The sequence below is a fragment of the Chaetodon auriga genome, chromosome 20, assembly GCF_051107435.1.
Source record: "Chaetodon auriga isolate fChaAug3 chromosome 20, fChaAug3.hap1, whole genome shotgun sequence".
Lineage (NCBI taxonomy): Eukaryota > Metazoa > Chordata > Actinopteri > Chaetodontiformes > Chaetodontidae > Chaetodon > Chaetodon auriga.
In genome coordinates, this window is record NC_135093.1 from 12,116,369 (window position 1) to 12,139,410 (window position 23,042).

Below are 23,042 nucleotides of genomic sequence, written 5' to 3' on the forward strand. Positions count from 1 at the left end.
AGAGTGTATGGGGATAGCTACGTCAAATTATTGCTTGGGCCTTCACCCTGAAAACACTGTCTCTCTCTAATAGCTCCTCCTGTAAAATGTAATTGAGGCGAGCCACTGCTCAGGGGCCGAAGGTTAGTACATGTCTTTGACAGCAGCGCCATCTTGTGACCACAGTCGGGACAACTTCTGTCTTCTGACTATCTGTTGTGAAAATATGTCAAATTTTCTCCAATTTGTTTGGTCTATTACAGTTAACACATACATACAAAACCTTTCAGGCCCTTCAGTGTAATTTATAAAAACGGATTTATTACAGGAACTTTACAATGTAAAGGAACAAATGCACTGTAATGAAAAACACATTAATTCACAATATCATGTGCTAAGTAGAAATGATCTGTTATCAAAAATAGCTGCAAAATGCTTTACACAGATAGGACTTTTGACACTGAGAGGATAATTACAATCAACACATCAGCTGAATAAAAAAAATACATTGTACCAAATCCATGTGGATCTGAGGATAAATCTATTACAAACAGCAAACAGAGATATAAAATTCTGCTCAAAGGCAATAATCGTATTCATCAATCTGCACCGTTCTGCACAAAAAAGCTGCAAAATTAATCCAGGATTGACATCTGAATGGAGCTGCGTTAAATAATAATTTTTACCCTCTTTTGCACATCATAAAGATTAAGGATTAATTCTGTGCAACATTTTGTCAAATTTAGTAATCTGGTGTGTATGTGAATGCACTACCTCCACATTAGAATGAAAGTGTGCTTAAATCTACATGAACATGAACATTAACATATCAAAATTCTACAAATAGAGCTTCTACTGTTGATTCCTTCTTGGCTTTCAGGTAAAAACACAGGTCTTTGAGGTAGGAGACATCCTCTCAGGTCAACCGTCTTAATGAGTGTGGAAGATTTTAAATAACCTCACGTGGCCTTTGTGCATCCCTTCTGTCTTTGTCCCTCAGAGCCCCCCCACAGCGTCATCATCAAGTGCCTTCTTTTAAAACCAATTACCGTTCTCATGTGACTTCTGCTGGCAACGTCTCACATTGCTGTTATGCACAGAACCGACGGCACAGTCTTTCCCGGTGTGAGAATGTGCAGACTATGCAGACATACATCCGAATATATGAAAATATATTGTTTAACAAAGTAAAAATCGTCAGTGAGACCTATTTAAGGTACGTTTAATTCCTCTTCCACTTCATCCTCCTCTTTCACACTGTGCCTGCGGTCACCTTGATCCATGGACACACCCAGCTCTCTCTGCAGGGCCTCCAGGCTGGCCTGGCTGACATAGTACCGAACGTTCTGCGATGGCAAAAGCTTCTGGAGCTCCTCCAGTTTACGGTAGGCCTGGAGAAGAACGATGGAAAGAAGAAAAAGAGGATTTCTCCACCGACTTCTCAGAGTTTAGAGCCGTGCATATGGAGACATCAGCTTTCAATTAAGACAATTTGATATTTCTGACAGGATGCAGAAGTGTCAACTCATGGAATAATAATGCTAGAAAAAATGATATTCACCACTTGGAAGTTGCCTTGCTGACAGTGGTGCTCCACCAGGAAACCAAATGCATCTCCAATCCTGACAGCGGGGTCCAAGTCTGGCTCCTCCAGCAAGGCTTCACATAACCGCACCGCCTCACCAGCATCCTCCGCATACAACCTGCAGATAAAGGGCAAAAGCTCAAATCCTCAGATGAAGATCTTGGTCAAACGATAATCTTTTTTGGAAGGGAAAAAGAGAAGAGAACAAATGTGAGGTTTATTCTTACCTGCGTGCCTGGACAAACTTCTTGATTAGGGTGATTTTATGCTGCAGGTCAGCCAGCCTTGCTTCCAGTTGTCCCGTTGAAGAGTCCTTTGATTTTGAGATGCACTTGAAGGCTTCAGTCAGAGCATCTAGAGCCTTTTCATAATTCTGGTAATCATCAATCTCCACCTTAACAACGGTAAACAAGAGGAAAGTTGTTTACTGAGTCTTTCAACTTCATATCATTCCTCAAAGTGTCCTAAATCTTTCCTACAGACCTTGTTGGTATTTAAAGCCACAGCCCTAAATTTAACAGACTCCTTCCAAAATCAACCAGACAAGTACCACTAATAAACGTCATGAACTAGACTGATATTTTGCGTGGTGTACTTCTCTACCTGAGCACAGGCTTCATAGAAGCCAGCAAGCAGGTCTGGTGCCCTGCCTTTAGTGTAGAAACCAATGATCGTCTTCAAGATCTCTGGATTCTTCCGCCAGTCCAGAGACTGGAGGTAGTTGGCAGCCATGATGAAAAGCTCCTTCTGACGAGACACATTGGCAAAGAATACGATTTTCTCTGTGTCGCCTGACTTGAGGAGTGCCCTCATGGCCTGTTTGAAAAAGAGAGATTAACACTGTCATAGTTGAACTTTTAGGAACGTGTACAGTGTTTAATACACACCACAGTATTACCTTGAGCTTGTTGCCCGCCTGCGTGTATTTCTTGGTGGCCAGGTGGTAATTGCCCTGACGCATGCAGCAGTCAGCTATCCTCTCCAGCAGCTCCTTCCGGGCCTCTTCAGACAAGTCTTTTGAGTCAGTTACAGTCATTCTCTCTGCCAGCTCCTCTGTGATGGTCAAGTTCTGGGTCACACACAACTCCAGGGCTTGATAGTACTTCGTTCATGAGCACACACAAGTGAAAGGACACACATGAGAACACGCACATGAACTGATATTTCCATGCATACGTGAGGATGTGTCACAAACAGGTACCTTCTTGGCTGCTACCAGTAACTCCACAGCTTTATCATACTGGGAATGTGTGATGAAGAAGTCAGAGCAGCGAGCCAGGAGGGCTGGGTCGGATTTCTCGTTCAGATCCTCAGCGATCAACTGAAGGGCAGCGAACTGCTGGGTGGCAAAGGCCAACTCCAGAGCTTTGGACACGTAACCGGCCTGCAGTGGAGGAAAAAAACAAGAAAACATACTAATATGGTGCAATACTGCCCCCCTGTGGAGTGATTTAGAATGCACTGGTCTGAACGTGACCTCATTCATTCATTCAGAAAAAGCAGACATTTAGGAGAGACCTTGTGGTAGAGGGCGACAGCTCGGTCCTTGTGGGTGCCTTTCTCTTCATAGTAACAGGCGGCCTCCATCATGTCCTCTGGGTTACTGAGCAGAGCCAGGTTCATCAGCTGGTCGTCCAGACCATTCTCCTGTACAGACACAATACACACACATCAACCACCCACTGGGACACAGACTAAAGCACAGCAAAGACGATTAATGATGTGTTGGGTATAATACGGCACAGATTTCCAACTAAGTATGGACATTAAAGTACACAGTGGAGTACTTCACCTTACAAAGCCGGATGGCATTGTTGTAGGCCTGTGCTCGCGTGTAGAAGTGGACGGCCTGTTTGATATCATCATGGCTCTCGTAGTGTCTGGCCAGGTGGTACGACGCTGCCCTGTCACCTGTGTCATTAGCTATCTCGGATGCCTGGTATAATAAGAAAAACAAAACAAGTTGCATCTATATGATCAAAATGTAATTCTTTTCAATAACATGTGACAAATGTTGCATGACACCCCTAACACCAAGTCACCTTCTCAATGTTCCCCATGTAGCAGTGGACTCGAACCAGGGAGAGGTAATCCTGGGCACAGTCATAGAAACGCAGCGCTGAATCCATGTCCGACTGGCTCTCCAGGTACTGGGCCCACCACTTGTAGATGTTCCTAAATGAGATGACAGGGCTGATGTTTGAATGTACCTTAGCATGTGCATATAGTATGAGAATCATGTGAGATCCTCTTCAGGTGACGAGGTTTTTACCGTCACAAGAAACATACTTGTCTTTCATTTTGTTAACGTAGATCTCCAGAGATGATGTGTCATCCTGGAGCATTCTGGGCACTTCAACCCTGTGTGTGTCTGAATTCTCATAGCTGCAACAAAAAGGCAGACAATCACACTTTGCTTCTGTGGTATTTTTGCTCACACACATTGGATATAAAACAGATTCCGTCTTACTATGCGAGGGCACTGGGTTTGTCGCCCATGGACTCCAGGTATTTGGCATAATTGTAGTAGGTGGTGCGCAGATGGATGCGATCGTAGTTCTCTGCTGTTTCCAAAGCTTGCTGCCATTGGCCTGAAGCCTGGTAGAAATTGTTCAGCAGGTCATAGCGCTGACAGCTCTTGTACAACTTCTCCGCATCTTCCTATTGGAAGACAGGAAAAGATGATGGAAAGATGAATGGTTTTGGTCAGGAAAGTCCCGTGGTCTTTGTGTGGTGCAACGCTTGGATGTCAAAAAGACGATGTGTTATTTGAAGCGAAAGGATGTGGCATCATGTCGGACTTATGGTTTTCAGGTTATTTTTAACAGAAAAAAGATCCTCTTGATGGATTTTATGATCTGTAGTGAAGAGGTGGTCTTTCTGGTTTTATATCCTTATTTTCTCAACTGCACAAGTTATTTTGTCTGGTGTTCAAATGTGAGTGAGGCCTGTCTCATTGGTCATTCACACTCAAATACCTGAATACCTTACCAGCATGCCGAGCTGAATGGCCAACATGGCCACTTGGGCTTCGGGCTCTGACTCAGCCTCCGTCTCCTTCAGTGCTTTTGCTGCCCTGGCATTTCCCATATTCCCAAGGCACACGCGTGCCACATCCAGCCGGCGGGTTTTCACACACATCCGTGCCATGTTTTCCCACACCGCTTTACTACAGAGGAAAGAGAAATGGCTCGTTTGCAGTCGCAATGCGTAGCTCAGTCACTGTGTTGGTATTTTATTATTCAACAGTGAAAACAGTTGTACACATGTTCCTACAATTGTTTTTAGACTGAAATCCTTAGTATGTATGAGAAAGTGGTGACAAACTCAATACCCTTGGGTCTCACCAGACAGACCTCTTATCATTTGAACATTTAAAACAATTCAAATAAATGTCCAGTAAAGACCTCCTGCATGCAAACACTGACATACTGTAAGTTCAGCCATACAAGAAATGTGTGCAGAACTTCAACTCATGGCAAGAGCCGTGCTGTTCTATCGCCGTCTCTACTTTTTTTTCCCTTCTGTCTTGCTGACGTAAATCAGTCCCTCTGCCCCCTTTTCTTTTGCTTCGATTCCAAATTTAAGATTCCTCAGCCATCTGGTCTCTATTTGCGTACCCACCCTCCTCCTTGCTTTAGCTGATACAGATGTGGGCTGTTTATTAAAGTTAGGCAACAGGAAATACCCCAAATCTTTAGGGGCCCTGCTATAAGACGGGGGAACTGAGGCCAAGTGAAGAAAAAGAAAGCAAGAGCAGCCAAAATCTTGCTCTATATGGTCACAAAAAACCAGCCATGAAAACAAAAAGCGAGATACTTTCAAATGCTGAGAAAAATAGAGCTTGCTGCACACAGAGCGGCAAGATCTAGAGCGCCAGAAAAGGAAAGACAAGAGAAGGAGCAGGTCTACATTTGGCCCCTCTTCCCATCCTCTTTTCCTCTCAGGAAACACATCCTGTTGCTGGCTGACTGTGGCGGCGAATATGTTTGTTGCACACGAGAGAGAGGACTTTAGCGAACGCCCCCTGGGCTCCAGACAAAAGAATACACAACAGTGACGTCTAAGAGGGGGTCTTTTGGACATTCTCTCACACAAACACACTGACACACACACACACATTTAAAGTGATCCTGAAGGAGCGAGCTGTCTGTTTAAAGCTTGCTACAGTTGCGAACTGATGTCTCGGACTATGACGAACAGCAACTCCCCCACGTTTCAACTCTGACCTCAAGGATTTGCAGAGAAACAGTGAGCGAGGGAGAGACAGAGAGAAGCAAAAAGAGGTGGGTTAAAGGATTTCTTGTTGCAGTCAGCCTGTGGGGGCTCATCTAGTTAAGAGACGGTCTTGGTAAGCTTCAGTAAAGCCACTGGTGAGTCAGCTCAGAGCAACGCTGTCCTGAAAATCTGCGTTTATTTGCATCTGTGCTCATCCGAAGGAAATGTGAAGTGAATGAAGACAAGGCAAGAAAAAAAGAAAGAAGAAAAACTCGTGCCTACACAGAGAAGCCACATGCACACACAGAAGTCAGGAGTGCAAGAAGCAAAGCACTGAAGAAAGCAAAAGGAGACAAGAAAGGAAAACATAGGGAGAAACTCAAGCAAGGAGCAGGATCCAAGAGTCAAGCTGCAGCCAGCCGAAGCCAGTGGAATGGACCAAGGTGCCAGCTGGATTAATCCCCGCGTACCCGCAGTGCTGTCTGAGGAGGAGGGCTGAGGATCTGCTGCAACGACAACCAACTCCTCAATGAGGATGAATGGCGATGTTCTTTAGCTAAACCTCAAGACAACACTCTATCCAATTCCACCTCCGTGTGAGCTGGGACAACACTCACTTGCAGCTGGAGGAGGAGGAGGAGGTGGTGGTGGAGGAGGTGGTGGTGGTGAGGAGCCAGGGGGCCCAGAGCACTGCTGGTGCTACTGCCCCTCAGGAGAGGCAAGGGAGCGGGCAGGACACTGAGGAGGAACAGGGGTCGGAGGAGGGGCACGAGGGAGGAGGAGAGGTGGCGGGCGCCAGGCGGCGCATGGCCGTGCAGAGGCTAGTGGCGGCGGCGGTGGCGGTAGCCCTGCTGTCCCTCGTCCTAAACAATGTTGCAGCCTTCACCCCCAGCTGGGTTCTGCAGGCCCTGGAGGACGGACGCAAGCGGAGTGTGGGACTATGGAAGATGTGCCCCGCTGGTGGGGAAAGGGGCCGCGACGATCTCCAGGCTGGGAGACGGGGGCAGGGGACACAGAGGCAGTGCGAAAGCCTGGGATGGGGCTCTGAGTATGCAGGCTACCAAGAATCCCGCAGCACTGTCAAACGTAAGTTTTTATGATAGTTCAGATTTTGAAATGCAACATAATGTTGTCTGATGATGTTGTCTGATGTTGTCATGTCTGATTTCTAAGTAAAGAAATACGATTAGTCAGCTTCAAAGTGTCTGTTTCTCATCATCAGACTGGTACTACAGGTATTTCTGTGACCGCTGTCAGGTTGTAGTCAACGTTGCTCTTTTGCATATGAAACAAAGTGCAGAAGAATTTCAGTAAAGAAATAAATTCTATTTTAAGGAGCCTCTGATCTCTGAAGAGATGATTGGCTATATGTCAAACTCAAAAACCAAAACACTCAGGTCACTGTATTAACAATAACAGATCGACTTGATTTATGCTACACCCACAAATAAATTAGATCTAAGTGCTTCAGTTTAATGGCAGTCTGATGTATGAGTGTAAATAGTAGCACATGGCAGCCAGCCAATGATTTATTGTATGCAGGTCATTTAAAAGCTAAATCCGTTTGTTGGCCAACTGCGTTGCTGACATGATCGGAGTATAAACCTTGTCTGAGTGAGTTTTCAGCCAGTGTCAGTGTGGTGAATTTATGTGCTTTACTAAATTAAGCTCCATTGACAAAGTTTCATTCAAGAACAAGTGTGGGAAATGCTGAAGGTTCATTGGCCGACTTTACTGGGCACAATGGGCAGCACTGCCTACAAATGCCTCTAAGTTTTGTGCTGCAGTACAACAATCAGACACATTATCAGATTATCCTTTAAAGATCAGGACTCTGATTTGGACTCAGCCTAACTTGTTATGCACATCTTACTAATGCATTTAGATCACAGTGCAGGAAAATGACACAGCTCTTCTTCTGGTCCCTCAAGTGCAGTTTGACATGATGCGGGCATGTAACCTGATGGCGACGGTGGCCCTGACTGCTGGTCAGCTGATCTTCCTCCTCGGCCTTATGGAGCTGCCCTTCATCACGCAGGAATCCCAGTGGTGGGAGGAGGCCATTGCTGCACTCTTCCAGCTAGCCAGTGAGTACAAGCACTTTTAAGACACGTCTCAGAGAAGCACCTTTCTGGTGGAAATGCTCAGCATCCTTCTCTCCAACAAGATGTGCACGTGACACGAAAAGAGAGAAATCCAGATGCAGCAGAGCAAAGTTTACATGCTTTCTGGTGCAGTGCCAAAGCGAGGGGGTCACATCACAGGGGGGGCTATAATGGCTGAGTCTCCGACACTGAAGATCAGTCTCTGAGGGCAAGTCTACAGGAAGACACTGTGAAAGCTTTCAGACTGGGACAAAAGGCAGCATTCCTCTCTGCTTTTAGTTTACCTGGATTTTTTTTAATGGCAATATTTTAGTCTAAATCCATTGTAAATATAGATAATGTAGATGAAATGTAAAAGCAGTCACTGATGTAACTAACTGTACTACTATAAATCATTTTATTTCTACTTTGAAAATGGTTTGCTGAAACCATGGTGATTTTAGTGTAAAGAGAAAAGTGTAAATAGACCAAATAAAAAAAAAAGAGAGAGAGCAGCCAAACCAACAGAGAAGAAGATAGGGGAAGCTAGGAAACCAGAAAACAGAAAGAGAGCCATCCACGGGATTAATTAGTATGACACATAACTAAGTGCAGTCATGGTAACAAACCCTCCTCAGCCACCACCCACCCATCCATCCCACTGAGCCCCATTAAGACTTGGCTGGCATGGCCTGTCCCAGTGCCCCTGCTGAGGAAGTGTGTTGTGTTGTGTGCAGTGGTTGCTCAGCCGGTTGGTATCATTGTGGCAGAGAAGCATGAAGGGGGTCTGCTCTGGGTCTAAATTTAGTCCTAGTCCAGAATCCATGGGCCAGAGCTGCAGCGAGCCAGGGAGCGACTGTCGGGCGCCAGGATATCCCTGCTCAGGACGAGGAAATGTCTGTGACTACCTGTTATGCAAACCCCCGAGCTGGAGAAGGAAAAAGAGGGGAGGGGGAATGCACGGGAAAGACAGTTTCGACAGGGACTGTGTGTTTGTGTGTGCGCTGGCAGGAGGGATAATGTGCATGCAGGTTTGTGTATGTCAGTGTGTATGTGTTGTGATTGTGTGTTTGTCGTGTGTTTTGGTAGAGAAATGTCCTGTGGTACACTCGACAGCAGGGTGGGAATTGTCTCTGTCTAGATAAGCTGGCCGAGCTTTTATGTCTGTGTTTACAAAATGTCCAAGAGCAGCAGCAAATAAAGAATCTCCACTTTATCGTTAGCGTCTTTGGCACGCATTGCAACAGGGATGAGGGCTTTTATCTGAAGGCCTTGGTGAGAGGAGTGGGACCCACCCAATGTTACAGCATTTTCCAATATCAGACAACACCACCAGCCAAACCTCAGCTACCAAGAACTCATCTCACCAAAGCATTACTAATAAAGACGACGGCTAAATAGACAGATTTCACATCCCATAAATCATCATTACCAACATGGCTGGTGGACGTTTATACATAGCTGTTTTGATATTGTGGTCAATGATGAGTAACTGTTTAAGATGATGTTCACATAGTGACAAAGTCTAAACAGTACACACCTATTTCCCTGACATCTAATAATAGTACTGCCCTCTTTTACTCTCTTACCATATATGGTCAGCACAGCCACTGACTAATAAGATGAAACATATTATCTTGGCAGATGGGATGTTCTGTTTAACAGATACAATCTACATTAGGCAATATGTGGACAATCGGAGCTGAATGAGGGAAGATAAATGTCATTATGCTGCTATGTTTGTCAGTGTGGTCTCTATATTCAATTCATTTTCTGAGAATTTGGGAGTTTTAATAAAATAGAAACCCAAGAATAGTTTGACAAAACAATCTCAGCTCAAGATCCACTTAATAGCTTTTTCCAGGGCTTTCAACCATCAGACAGTCCTCTTCAGCAATCGGGTTTACATGGAGAAAGCAGTTTGGTAGTTTAAAGTTATTAATGTTTTTTAAGGTCAATAATGAACCTCTAAGGTGAAGAAGGATTCACTTTAAATCTTGAGCTGAAACAATTTGAGAATTATTTAACTAAGACAATTGACCAAAATAATATTAGGCAACTATTTTTAATAATCAGCTCAGCCATTTTTCAACCAGGCTGAGAGTTTACAGCCACACTATCGGCTCTGAGAGTGAACAAAAGCATTGGATTAAAAAAAAAATAATTGCCCTGATGACTGCACTAGATGAAAAGTTATTACACAGCGTGAGGGAAACAGGATGTCGAATGTCAGATTTCATAGCAATTAATCCAATAGATGTTGAGACATTTCAAGCAAAAAGCGTTCATCTCATGCAGGCGCTTGACGAAAATTCAGGGGATCACCAGTCTGTAGGATACACTGTCTGCGAAACATGAACTTCTGTACCAAATTTTGTACCAACCCAACAACCTAATACTTATATTTTACTTTATAAGTGAAAAAAGACATCCTGGTGGCGCTCAGTGAAAGGTCAGCGGACCACCAAATCCATTCAGTGGACGAACTGATAGACTGTCAGAGACACAACGCGAGCATGGCTAATAACAATGCCAGCTTCTCAAATTTGAGATTTGCAATTTTCTTTGTCTCACAGTCTTTTTCTTTGTCTGATAGTAAACTGAATACTTTGGGGGTTTTGGACTGTTGGTAGGAGAAAACAAGCATTATAGTTTTAGACTTTAGGAAATCAAATGGGAAAATATTTGACTATTTAAACAATTAATGGAAAATAGTCAGATTCACCACTAATGAAAGTTAGTTAGTTGTCTTACATAAGAAAAAATAATTTTAAAAAATCTGAAAATAAAGGCAGCAAATTAATAATGGCTTTTCTTTAGCAAAGTAAATGGGCCTCATATTCCTTCCATATTCTTTAACCATTCACCAATCCATTCCCCACTCCTTTAGACCTCCCCACGGAGTCAGTGAATGGGCTTCAGCTCTCAATGAATGGAGATATTTTTACCCATCACCCACTTTCTCTGGAATGTTTTCATTTTCGGACGTGCCAAATGCTCAGTTATTGCAAGCAGACTGTGGAGGAACAATATGAAGTTCCATTCAGTGATATCTGAGCAGCGCTTTCAGGCCCCGGCTGAAAGCACAATCTTGATCATTTCACCGCTGGAGGCAACGCTGGAATGCGTTTTGTGAATGGACACAGGTCTAACGTGTCAAAAGTCATGAGTGCAGGTCATGTCCCTCTGAGACGCACTTTATCATGTCTTTGGTTGTGAGGGATTTCATCTGTGGGGCTCAAATCAGATCCGTTCAATTTGGCTCATGAAGGAGTAAAACATTTCCTGGAAATCTGTGAAGAGATTCCTGGTAATAAGGGAGTGACAAAGGTTTGAGCAACACACCCTGGCAGGCTAGTCACTCTCATCAATATGTTCTCTTTAAGAATAAACCAAGCCAATCCTTACTGGAAGGAAACCAGCTGAAGGAATTCCAAGACCTGGCCTTAGGTTAAGACTTGTTTAAATTTTCTCTGTGACAGATCATGTCAGACGTCGAGCAAATATATTAACCTCGAAGCTTAGGGTGTGGAGGGGAGGGAAGGAAGGAAGGATGGAAAGAGGAAGAAGGGGAAGGAAGTTTGATTGATAAGTCCATGCCAAAAAAGAGGTTCACACAGCCCACCCTGGCTAGAACCTGGACAGGGGATTATTCATTTTTTTGGATAAGGAGCCAGACAGGTTAAACATGAACTGAATGAGCAAACAGTTGCATTCGACAGCGTGCACTCAGGAGTAGACACGCAATGATACACAGACTCAATTATTCACATCCTCACTTCAAACAATGAGAGGCATATTGCTGTAGGGGTAGAGAAAGAAATATAAATGAACTCCCTGACTGCTTCAGGAAACGGACTGATTCATATCCTAAAGCAGCAGCATCCATATTTCCAGTGATTATTTTTGGAAACTGTATTTATACCACTGTAGTTTTCAGACTACAGTTTGTTGAACAGGATGGCTCCAGACCACACTTGAATGTGGTACATGATGGATCAACTGAGGTAAACTTTTGCTTAGATCTATGTGGGCTTTCCTAAACACCTTTAATGGTAAAGAATGAGGAAAGCTGTGACAATGACTAACTTTCCACTTCAGATAACGTCGCTAAAACAAAGTAAAGATCAAGAGAACAGCATGGAATTGGAGGCTGTGGCTTTCTTTGCATGCAAACAGGAGTTCCTTGTTGCGTGAGCTAAACCACTGTGAATCAAAGAAATCAGGAGATGAAACATCTCAAAGGCTTTTCCGAGCATATAGTCATGCTCTGATATTTTTACACTATTCAGAACTTTGATCTCTCGATCTCAGAAGTTCTTCCGAGGAGGAAACAGATTTCCAAATTCAAAGGCCCCACACAGAGCTCCTGGCTGACCTGTGAAATACACGGCCACAGGGGTGTCTAAATGTGAGCTGAGGGATTTCAAAAAGCCACTCGAACACTTTCAATTACTGTGCTTTTAAACTACTACATGCATCTTGGTTTCTCTTCGACAAAATTATTCTTTAATGGTATTTCGCCAACAGCCAACAGCAGCACACTCTTTTTGTACTTGGCATTATATTAACATTAGACATGACACCGCTGCTTCGTCTAAATATGGAACAGAACACTGCTTCAACAGCACAGCACTCAGAAAAACCTTGAATGTTGTTTGACGTTACAACTATATGTAAATGAGGGCACTTTTGCTGATTGACACCTTTTCTCTCCGTGCTCATGTACAGGTTTTGTGCTGGTGATTGGACTAGTGACCTTCTACAAGATCGGACCCTACACACACCTGTCCTACTCCTGCTACTTGGACATAGCGGCTTGCCTGCTGGCTACGATGGCTGCAGCCATGCTCATCTGGAACATTTTACATCGCCGCGATGACTGCCTTGCACCTCGAGTTATAATCATCAGTCGCTCACTGGCATCACCTTTCCACCCACGTCTAGACAATGACTATGTGGAGTCGCCTTGTTGAGCCACGTGACTTCACAAGCCCAGCCAACGAGGAGTACTAGACTACACTGACAGGACTGTCTCAAGAGGACATTCCTGCGGCTCTACAACTCTCATCTGTACAACAGCTGGACGAACATGTGCCAGCAACTGTAAAACTCTGTATTTCACAGCTTCTCCCAGCATTAACAAAGATGTCAAGATTTATTCGCTGCTTAGTGCACAAAAGCCACAGATGTAACTAAGATGTCTGTATAAAGCAGCCCGAAACTTAAAAACATACTCAATACTGTATGGTGTTTCATTTATTCAAGATTGGGTGAGCTAACTGGTGGCTAAACATGTCATTTGGAAGAGGACTGTGCGATATGAAACGTCCTGCTTATGAAACGATCAAGCTGGAACTTGACCTATTTTGTTATAAATGCACTTATTGAATGGCCAATCATAAACTGGAAATTTTGAAACATGTTGAAAATGTAATACCAGAATACCTCATGTTTGTGTTCACCCATTTTTGAAGCTTATTACAATTCTAATACATATTAATATTAATGATATATGTTGCAAGTTAGTAGGTAAATGAACAAGGTAAAAGCTGAGGAGTGAGTCAAGCTTTTTGATTGGGCTTCCCCAACATTTAATTCTAAAACAGCCAATAAGAGGTGTTCAAATAACTGTTTTCCTAATGAAAGACATGAGGGAATATCTTCACTCTGAGTCATTGCCACATGAATATCTTTCCTCTTGCAAAAAGGAAAATAAAAAAATACAAATTACCTGCCAATTAATGCATGTGAATTGATTTGGATTTTTTTTGAAGCAGTATTAGTTAATTTGATGGTAACAAATGTTTTGGGGATGTACTACATTTTGAAATGACATACACCTTAATTTACGTTTATTTTTCATGATGCTTTTCATATGAAACTCTGCTCGCTTGTGGTACATAATGTATACTTAAATTAATATAATATAGTTGTATAAAGAATTGTGCTATCATTAGTCGTAGTAGTAGTAGTAATAGTAGTAGTATTGTGACCATATCATACTTCTGCAAAGAACTCCAGCCTGTCTGTGGGTCTTCCACATTGTCAAACATAGAGGCACATTCAAATAATAATATATCACATGAATTCAATAAATTTATTGGTTAATATTCAAACACATTGCTTGTTGTTATTGCTGCTGTTTTGGTGTCCAACACCACACATGTCCGCTGGACACATGGACAACACAGAATTCAATTTAGCAGTTTTTTTTAAATGTTATATGTATTTTCTGCACATGAATCTACTGGAAGCACTGGGGAGAAGTTTAATGTAGCAAGAGACTTTCAAGACTGTGTCTGTGAACCGAAAAACAACCAAAAACCAAAAGTTCACGACAGCTTTTTTTCGGCATTCATCAGCCTTCTCAGTATTGGTTCATGATGGCCGAAATACAGCTTTACACACATCTGCAAGCCCCTGGAGGATAGTGCATCGAGAGGTTGTTGGGACTCCAGAGACACCAGCAACGTCAAATATTTGATTTGTACTCAACAGCGTTTTTTTATGCAGCCCTCTTAACACTATTACATAATTTGAAAGAAACTTTAATAAGCGTCTACCTGACCGACTTCATCTGTGCTTTGAGTCACACATAAATCTTTTAACAGTTCGATGATCTCTCTTCAATTTTCCTGAATCCTGAATCAATTGTTTTCATTCCCTAAGCAAAACATTGCAAGACAGGACAAATGAAACAGGCAAAAACTTTCACTGGACAACTGAAAGTGAAGTGAAGTCACAGGAATAACCATTTGGAACAAAGTGTAAATCGATTTATATTTCAACACTGCCATCACTGTAAGACAACAATACAATAAAAAAATCCTAATGTTTGAAGAGTGAGAAACAAACAGTGGAGAAGAACTGTAATGGTTTGATGTGACTTACATACTTTCCAGTGACAAACGGCATGCACTGAGAGCATGGGGGTCACATGTACCACAGCTAATTATGATGACTACAACCTCATCCATCAGTCGCTGCTTCACCCCTGAACACTTCCTGATGGAACGGGGGAGTTTTTGCTTTTAAATAGCAAATGCAGTGGCAAAAAGACAGTAAGGGAAGGTTTGTATTCATATGGGCAGATAACCCTGCAGCATGTCACCTAAAGTCAAGGACACCATGAATGACAGGAAGTAGCACAGTCTGGACTGAATAAAGACAATCTAACCTGTGTCTGACAGGCTGCTTTGGGAGGCAGAGGGACTTTCATACAGACAACATCATTTTTGGATGAAGTGAATTATATCATAATTTCCTCTACCTGATTCAGAACATCCAGAGACGAGGCTGAGTAAAGCTCCACTGATACACAGTGACTGGGCTGTGAGGCCTCGTCTGATATAGAATTCCCAATACAACCAGGTTCCGCTATGAGGGGTGGGTCGTGGATTTTGGGGTTCACACAAACATGTAGCTCACCTACATGTCTGTGATTAGGGTGAACTGACCCTTTAATGCACAGATGTGAAATGAATGTATTGTCTCTCGAGTCTCCAACAGACATTTTATCATATGACCTCTAATAAATGGCTTCTGGAACGCCGGCCAGTTTCTGACTTAACTATGAGAACCTTTGTTAATTCAGAGATCTACACCAGAGAGACAAGTCCCAGTAGATACAGGTTAGCATGGCAGGAAATGGATATTCCTGTGGGTGGAGATATGCGGGAATCGAACACAATACCGATCTTAAAAAAAAAAAAAAAAAAAAAAAAGGAGTCACAGTAAAAATAGCCATCACTGAGGAACTTAGTAAAGCTGTCATCGTGCCTATTAAATTCTTTGGTATATCCGGCCAGTGGGATATGCTATTTTCCCATTTGTGTAAAGTTTGTATGTGCGACAGCAACACCACAGCAGAATTCAGACCGAGTGCTATGAATCACGTATTGTGCTAAAGATAACATCAGATCTTTGCTGAAATCACATATATGTTTCCCCAAGACACACATACATAAAGGAACGGACACGCACATCCTTCGAGTGACCTGATTCAATGTTTGTAAGAGTGGAAAGGGCCCTCCTTTTGGACCAAACTGGCAGGAGGGCCTCATGTGTGTATGTGTGTGCGTGTCTGTGTGTGTGAGTCACGGCGTGTTTAGAAAAGTACATCCCCTCAGAACACACCCGTACACTAACAGAAACAGTCACATATATACACATTGAAGAGTTCCTTCCCGAAGCGCAGACACAGAAAAAGTCCTTAATCATGTCCTGTGTTTAAATACTATTTCATGTGCTGACATAAACAAATAAAAGTTATGCTGTGGTGGATTTGATTTGATTATAGCATCATGGTATGATACACAAACTGCTGAGCTTAGACTTTAAAATTTACGAGCCTTTCCGAAGACAAGTACAGCGTTGTGACGTTTCCTGCGCCTGTTTTGTTCTTCTTGCTTAGGAATAAGACAGATCTTTAAAGAAAACGAAAAAATGAGCAGTGTTTAGCCTTGATCACCTGTCAGACTTAAAGAGAGCATATCAAAGTTATGGTCACAAAGCTATTGAGGTAGGTTCCCTCCACGAAGACTTCAACAATCAAAGGTATTGAATGAGTTGAGGACAGAAGAATGGCAACAATGCCACATTCTCGATGTGAGTCAAAAGCAATAAGTCACTGCTTTCTCACTACAAACCATTGTAGAGCTTTCTGAGAAACGTCAAGGCTGGAGCAACAATGCTATCCCTGTGGCCTTCGATTTGCCTTTAAACTAAAGCCTGTGTGGAAAGGACTGCCAGCAGAGGCGATGACAGAGATCAACAAGGGGGGAGTAGCCACGGCAGGCATGCCATCCTGCACGTCTCCCCTCCGAAACCGCCCACTGAGCAGACACACGTACTGATGGAATGCACGAATTTATGCCTTACCTCTTGATGAGCTTGATAGACTTGAAGGCTTCGTCCATATCGCCTATGGTTAGGTAGAAGCTGAAGTTGAGCATGGCGTCACGGGTGGCCTTCTCACAGTTCTCCAGGCCCACAAAGTCTCTGAGAGCTCGCCTGGACACCATATGGGGGAACTGGGCGGCTGACCCCCTTGATGGCTGGGTCTGTGTGGGTGCTGATGATGTGGTGGAAATCTCTGGTAACCCTGGATCACCCTCACCGGGCTGAGAAAGGGTAGACCAGGTAGGAAAATATGATGTTAAGATCTGATGTCCTTCATCCATTAATGAATGCAGCATGTTGTGAGGTACAATCATTATTAGAAAAGGAAATGTTACAAAGTCAATCCTGGGAAAAATATGGACTTTGGGGAATGGATAGAGACAGAGCAAACAACAACAACAACAAAGCATCACAGAACAAATCTATTCATCAAGACAAGCTGAATGGGAACTGGACACAGCATAGAGAGACCTAGATACTTCAGGGATGCACTTGTGCTGCTGATACTTTATTTTTCGCTGAAATGCAGCACAAGGCATATACGATCACAGTTTTTGGAAGCTGGCAATCAAGAATACGAAAGCTTTCTGAACGGACTATCGGGGACAGACACTTACTTCTGGTCGAAAGACACCCTGCCTCCGAAATAACAGCTGGGGTGTGTAAGGCCAAACACAGAGTTTCACATAAGATCAGTGATGGGTGCAAACAACAACACAAGATTATGTTTAAGAAAACTCTCTGGAATAGCCTGCCTTCAACTTTACAGAGAGAAATCCACAAATGCTGTATGAGAACCCCCCCCACCACCACTGAAGAGACAACACACATGCAGGGCAGAGTGGTCTCCGTCATCACCTTGCAGCTGAAACAATAGTAGGGCACATCCAGGGCGAGGAGCGCCTGCAGGCCTGAAGGCTTAGGGTAGCAGTCCTGTAGGAGGAGCCCATGTTCCTGCGTACAGAAGAGCGTCACCACCGACACGTCCGTCTGAGCAGAAAGAGGGCAAAACACTGTCAAACCACTTTCAATTTAGTCTGTCTTTATTAAAATCATATAGCAAGTAATCACTGCTGGACTATGTCAACATGAAGGAGCAGTCTTTACCGTATCCAAGAAACTAGTTGATGAGGATTCAGAGCTGATCGGCACTGTCTCACAAACAAAAAGACGAGGTTCACTCTCGTCCCAGAAGTGAGATACAGGGCAGCGACCGCTGAGCTCTGTCCCCTGAAACTGCTGCCTGAAACACAGAGCAGACATGGACAGTGTAAGACAACCGGAGGAGAAAACTCTCCAGACTCACAAAATCCAGTCTAAAAGCGACATCAGCCACCTTTCGCTGTCTTCTGGCTGTGAGATACCGCTGGATGGTCTGCCGACGAAGAAGTCAAAGTGTGTCACGGTGTCCATCTCGACATCATAAAAGTACACTTTGTGATCAGGGCGTCCATTAACCTGAGAGGAAGAGGCACAAACAGAAAACATTGTGAGACACTGAAAATAAGCTTAAAATACCTGTGGCTTCTAGATAAATATAAGTATCTTTCAGAAAGGAGAGGGTGACTGTTGTGTGTTGTCCATTCACCTGAGAGATTAGGATGCTGACTTGGCTGCCGTTGGCATTACATTTGACTGACCTCAGGGCTCCCACATTGGCAATCTGGTCAGCCAGGTTCTTAGCACTGCAGTGAGCTTTGGCATCTCTATAGAGACATATAGTAAGACTGGCATTGTTGGACAAAAACACATGGACTTTTAACTGAAAGTGACATCAACATCCACATTAAAGGTTTACCTTCGGGAGAGGTCAAAGACTCTAATGTGTGCAGTGTCTGTGCCTACTACCAGGTAGGACTGACACACACTGAGTAGTACAGGGTTTCCTTCTGCCTTGGAGAAAGTCAGCAGTTGCTTCACAGTGCCCTAAAGAGAGAGAAGCTCATTTAAAAATGCCTTCTTACTCAGCAATGTAAACGTTTCCAAACTCATGATTTGTCACGTCTCTATGTTTAAGTGAATACTGGATAGTAGGTTCCAGGGTGGGACAGCAGACCTGTGGCGTGCGAATCTGGACCCTGTTAGGTTCCACAGTGTAGAGGTTCTCGTCGTGTACAGCTACGACATGGGAGTCACAAGGAAACGATCCTGGGTTATCAGCAAGAGGAGTGACAGAGAAAGAAAGTTTGCAAATGAATGGATGAGAGACAGAGGAATCCATGGAGTTTCTAAAATGTCACATCTATGAAATACTATTTGGTCTGTTCAGTGGTCTTCAGTGTTGCACCTGTATTGCGAAGAGCTGTTCCTGAAAGCTCATACACAGTGACCTGCTTGCCACTCCAGACTGTCACTGAATCCTGTAGGTTTGACAACACACATCCAGTAACCATGACATCAGGTTCATTTTTTACTTCATGTCCAAACCTTTGTCGAAGCATTTAGACTCATTATATCCACTTCTCCACTCAAACACTTACCTTGGTAACACACACTCCCTTGATGTGCATGTCAGACTGCAGAGCAAGGTGCACTCCTGTGCTGAACTGAGTGATGCTGAGCTGGGTTGGGGTGAGCTGCACTGCTGCCACCTGCTGGCTGAAGTGGGCCGACATCACATGCTCACACAGAATCAGTACTGTGTTCGAATTATTGGCCGCCAGCAGATTCAGACTGGAGCCCCACTGAAATGGAAGGTCTGAGTGAACTTTCCCATGAGGCTATGACACATATGTTGTTATGTTTATATTACATAATTTCACATAACATAATTGTCATGAGCTGATATGGTATTTTGTAACAATGCTGGTGCAGACAGTACCTGTAGCTGAATGACATTTCCCTCTATTTCTGTGGGTGTCTGTAGCTTCCACTGGGCCTTGGTGTCACCTCTGCTGCTGCATGGCTGCACCACCATTCTCCACATTGCTATGCGCCCATGGCTGGTGCCAGCTGCCAAGATTCCTGGGGAGGCCGCAACATTATACAAAAGCCATGAGGCTGTGATGTGAAGAAAAAACAGCATTTTATACTGTTCAGACAAATATTTTGTGGTTACCTTTTCCTGCACAGTATGAAACACAGTTGATCATCTCTCCTCTCTCAAAGCCCAGGGTCTCATCAAGAGGCAAAACATAGTTGTCATCTCGCTCGAGGTCCCACAGCCTAAAAAACGAAAGGGTCGGTTATTCATAAACACAGACAGGTGAGTTTAAAATGGGAATGCAGAATGTGTGTGTATACTTACCTGATAACCTGTTCACCTGTTGCTGTGATAAGGAGGCCGTTTTCTGTCCAGACAATGTCAACATTCTGCCCGGTCTTGCTACTCAGCTTAACCTATCATGAAAAAACATGTTCACAACCCAAACCGTCTATTTGGTCAAGCTGACCTCAGGACTCGTCACAGAAAAATGCAGTAAAAAAGAAAAGAATATATAATATTATCTACAGAACACCTCACTGGGGCCTTTACAGTGATCTACATTACAAACACAACCCATTGAAAATAACATGGTTTTCAGCAGATCAAAAAGAAACTGGATCTGTGATGATGTTAGTTTACCTTCATAAATTCCTGGGCTCCTCCCTCGGGTCCAAGAGTGTACTGTGACAACATCAGATTCTCTGTGATCACAGCGAGTGCCTCTCTTTTCTCGAGGTAGAACAGTTTTTTGATGGCGCCCTCCACACTGAGAAGTGTGCTTGTCTTGCATTGCTCATCCACACTGTGGACTTTACCTGTATACAAGGCAAGCAGGATTACAGATTTAAAAAGTAGTAGTAGTAGTATAGAATTGCATTTGTACTTAAGTACAGCATTTGAGCAAATGTACTTTGCTACATTCCAACACTGCCTGTTAGATTCTCTCTCAACCATCTCTAGATTCCTTTCAGTTAATTCTGCTTTAGAAGTACACCAGTTGCTTGCTAAGATTAACTCTCACCATCTTCAGTGCTGACGTAGAATGCGAGTCCCTCCTGTGGGCCCATCTTCAGAGGTGCTCCCTTCCAGCTGAATCTGTCCAGAGCACTCTCATCTCCGCTCACTGATGCCCGGGCCAGCATTGCTACATCACTATAACACAAATTAGGTCCTACTATTAGCAACACAGCATTCACATATAGAGGGCATAGTGATATCATGATGTTTTCAGTATTATCTCACTGCCAAGGAAGGACTTAAAAATAAGAATAACCAACTCTGAGCATTGCACCCTGTTTACTTACTCCCCAGGTGAAGCTGGTCTGAAGATGCAGCAAGTTAGAGGTTTGTTGTATTCATGCTTCACGAGATGGTTTCCTTGAAGTCTCCCTCTAGCATCTACCTTCCATACTGCTAGCGCTCCAGTCTGCCGTCAAATAATTACACTTTATTTATATGGGTCAATAAGAAGAAATGGGAAGTTATACATGTGTACATATGTGCAGGAGTGTACAGTCATTATAACACACTCACCTGATCACCGGTTACCAAGCGGCTGCCTGAGCAACTCCACTCCAGCAGTGTGATGCAGGCTGTATGCGTGCTGGGAAGGACTGTTTGATCTCCAGAGGGGTGTGTCAGCAGGACTACCTCTCCATTCTCCCAGCCTACAGCCAGCACTGGCTTTGTGGGATGCCAGCGCAGCACTGTGGGCTGGTGAGGACGTTCGAAATGGCAGCTCTCCACATACTCTCCCTGCGTACGGACAGGGATGAAGTATGCAAACTTTGCTAAGTACGGCGTAATTATATTCAAAAACGGTGACAATTAGTAGATAGAGCAAAGTGGTCATTCTTTCAGTTGGTGTTCATCTGCAAAGCTAAAGGATTACCTGCTGCAGGTAGAGGTCCACGTTGCCTCCAGTGGTGGTGCTGCTTGAGGACACAGCCAGGACAGGAAGAGCCGGGTGCCAGGTCAACTGAGAGGGCACATCACTGCTTTCAGGGGCCTCAATACGGTGGTCAAAATACACCGCCATGTCCCCAGTGCTCCTCTCTGGAAAGGAGAGAAGAAACAGTAGATGGCAGCTAAGTGGAACCTTCAAAAGTATGCATGCTTATCATGGTGCATTCTTTCATTTCACGTTTATTCTATTTGTTGTGCAGTTTATTGTCCTTTTGCCAGCTACTTAGCTGTCTGGCTAACTCGTGAAGTAAAAGCTCGGTAATCACTAGTGAACTCTAGAGCGTACCTCAAATAGCATCCACTGGTTCCTCGTGTATAACTGTATTTATTGTGTTCACTACTGGGTAACGTTAGAGACACACACTGAGGACTTAAACTGAGCTGTCGATTCACCAAAATAGCACTACCTGCTACCGTTAACGTTAGTTAGCGTTATGTGACTAATGGTTAAATTAGCTTTAGCTGCTAGCATTAGCTAGGCTAGCCAAAGTTAGCCTTCATTGCTGGCCCTCGCGACTACAGAATGAAGTTAACTTATCAGACGACCAACCTCCGTGTGGTTTTCTTCAGGTTACTGCCAACGTAGTTATTTAATGTCGGAACAAGCCAAAACATTGACCTTAACTTCCAGTGTTGTTGAGTAACCTCCCGTGTGATCAAAAAGCGTCTCTCCTAGTTGCCCCTGACAACCTCCAAGGCTGGACGGGAGGCGGGGTTACGGAAAACAACGAGGATAACCGAGTTGTTGTCAAGGCTATACGGCGCTGTTAATTGTTAATTTTTTCAGGGACTTTAGTTTAATTGTTTAACTTTTTTTTTTTTTTTTATCTTCCAGCTTTCTTTTAAACGGTTTTGCACTTTTCCTATCCACTACCTTCATTCTCACTGATAGTCTTTGTATTTGTACTATATTTTAAGTCACATTACACCGTTATTCATACTGTATATTTTTTTAGGAATATATATCTATATATATTCACAGTCATAAATCTATATATACACACACACAGACACACACAGACATATGTAACTATATATATTGTAAATCTAACTTTCTTTAGTGCTTCTTTTATGTAGTTTGTTCTATCTTACCATTTATACTCAAATTTACTGTTCATATATTCTGTGTGTAGCACAGCGGGAGCTTCAACTGCATTTCACTGTGTAATCCTGTATGGAATGAGGAGAAATAAAAACCCTTGAAAATTAGGGGAAGCATTGATATTTAGAATAACCATACAGTAAAGAGCAACATCACAAATGAGTTGAAAAAAAGCCAATAAATGCAGATCTTCCTACTAAATATGCTAAGATAATAGGGTCAAGGCCATTATGAATGAAAGCTATAAGCAACTGTGTATTTCAAAAAGTTTCATTGTTT

At 43.4% G+C, this 23,042-nt stretch overlaps 3 protein-coding genes across 4 annotated transcripts in view; 1 reads left to right on the top strand and 2 right to left on the bottom strand.

Annotated features, from left to right (window-relative positions):
- The window catches only part of LOC143338779 (C-reactive protein-like), a 56,169-nt gene extending 45,806 nt beyond the window's left edge, over positions 1-10,363 (bottom strand). Inside the window, exon 1 of the mRNA XM_076759449.1 lies at positions 10,360-10,363. The gene's annotated coding sequence lies outside the window, so the exon portion shown is untranslated. The remainder of the gene's footprint in view (positions 1-10,359) is intronic.
- Positions 277-22,355, bottom strand: ift140 (intraflagellar transport 140 homolog (Chlamydomonas)). Of its 2 annotated transcripts, XM_076759447.1 has the most exons (31): positions 22,212-22,331; positions 21,588-21,751; positions 21,230-21,451; positions 21,001-21,122; positions 20,718-20,848; positions 20,336-20,511; positions 20,018-20,109; positions 19,829-19,935; positions 19,592-19,734; positions 19,251-19,454; positions 19,058-19,130; positions 18,827-18,918; positions 18,569-18,696; positions 18,359-18,476; positions 18,107-18,228; positions 17,878-18,013; positions 17,629-17,760; positions 17,388-17,423; positions 16,750-16,991; positions 4,556-4,733; positions 4,035-4,225; positions 3,854-3,949; positions 3,607-3,739; positions 3,357-3,500; positions 3,083-3,211; positions 2,766-2,948; positions 2,463-2,666; positions 2,168-2,380; positions 1,792-1,958; positions 1,541-1,682; positions 277-1,370 (listed from the first exon to the last, which is right to left on the bottom strand). In XM_076759447.1, exons 2-31 carry the CDS (start codon positions 21,732-21,734, stop codon positions 1,191-1,193), a joined length of 4,383 nt encoding a protein of 1,460 aa, XP_076615562.1. In that variant the 5' UTR covers positions 21,735-21,751; positions 22,212-22,331; the 3' UTR covers positions 277-1,190. The 2 variants fall into 2 exon arrangements, with proteins under 2 accessions (XP_076615562.1, XP_076615561.1); XM_076759446.1 differs by lacking the exon at positions 17,388-17,423 and having other exon boundaries at positions 22,212-22,355.
- On the top strand, positions 5,679-13,987 carry tmem204 (transmembrane protein 204). Its single transcript, XM_076759450.1, has 3 exons — positions 5,679-6,868; positions 7,714-7,869; positions 12,598-13,987. The coding sequence occupies exons 1-3, from the start codon at positions 6,589-6,591 to the stop codon at positions 12,840-12,842; spliced, it is 681 nt and encodes a 226-aa protein (XP_076615565.1). The 5' UTR covers positions 5,679-6,588; the 3' UTR covers positions 12,843-13,987.
- Positions 22,356-23,042: the final 687 nt, after the last annotated feature.

Coding starts and splice junctions, on each gene's coding strand:
- tmem204 (XM_076759450.1), top strand. CDS start 6,589: ATGGCCGTGCAGAGGCTAGTGGCGGCGGCGGTGGCGGTAGCCCTGCTG. Junction 6,869..7,713: donor ATCCCGCAGCACTGTCAAAC/GTAAGTTTTTAT, acceptor TGGTCCCTCAAG/TGCAGTTTGACATGATGCGG. Junction 7,870..12,597: donor TGCACTCTTCCAGCTAGCCA/GTGAGTACAAGC, acceptor GCTCATGTACAG/GTTTTGTGCTGGTGATTGGA.
- ift140 (XM_076759447.1), bottom strand. CDS start 21,734: ATGGCGGTGTATTTTGACCACCGTATTGAGGCCCCTGAAAGCAGTGAT. Junction 19,936..20,017: donor ACAGGTGAACAGGTTATCAG/GTAAGTATACAC, acceptor TTCGTTTTTTAG/GCTGTGGGACCTCGAGCGAG. Junction 2,667..2,765: donor TACTGGTAGCAGCCAAGAAG/GTACCTGTTTGT, acceptor TCATGAACGAAG/TACTATCAAGCCCTGGAGTT.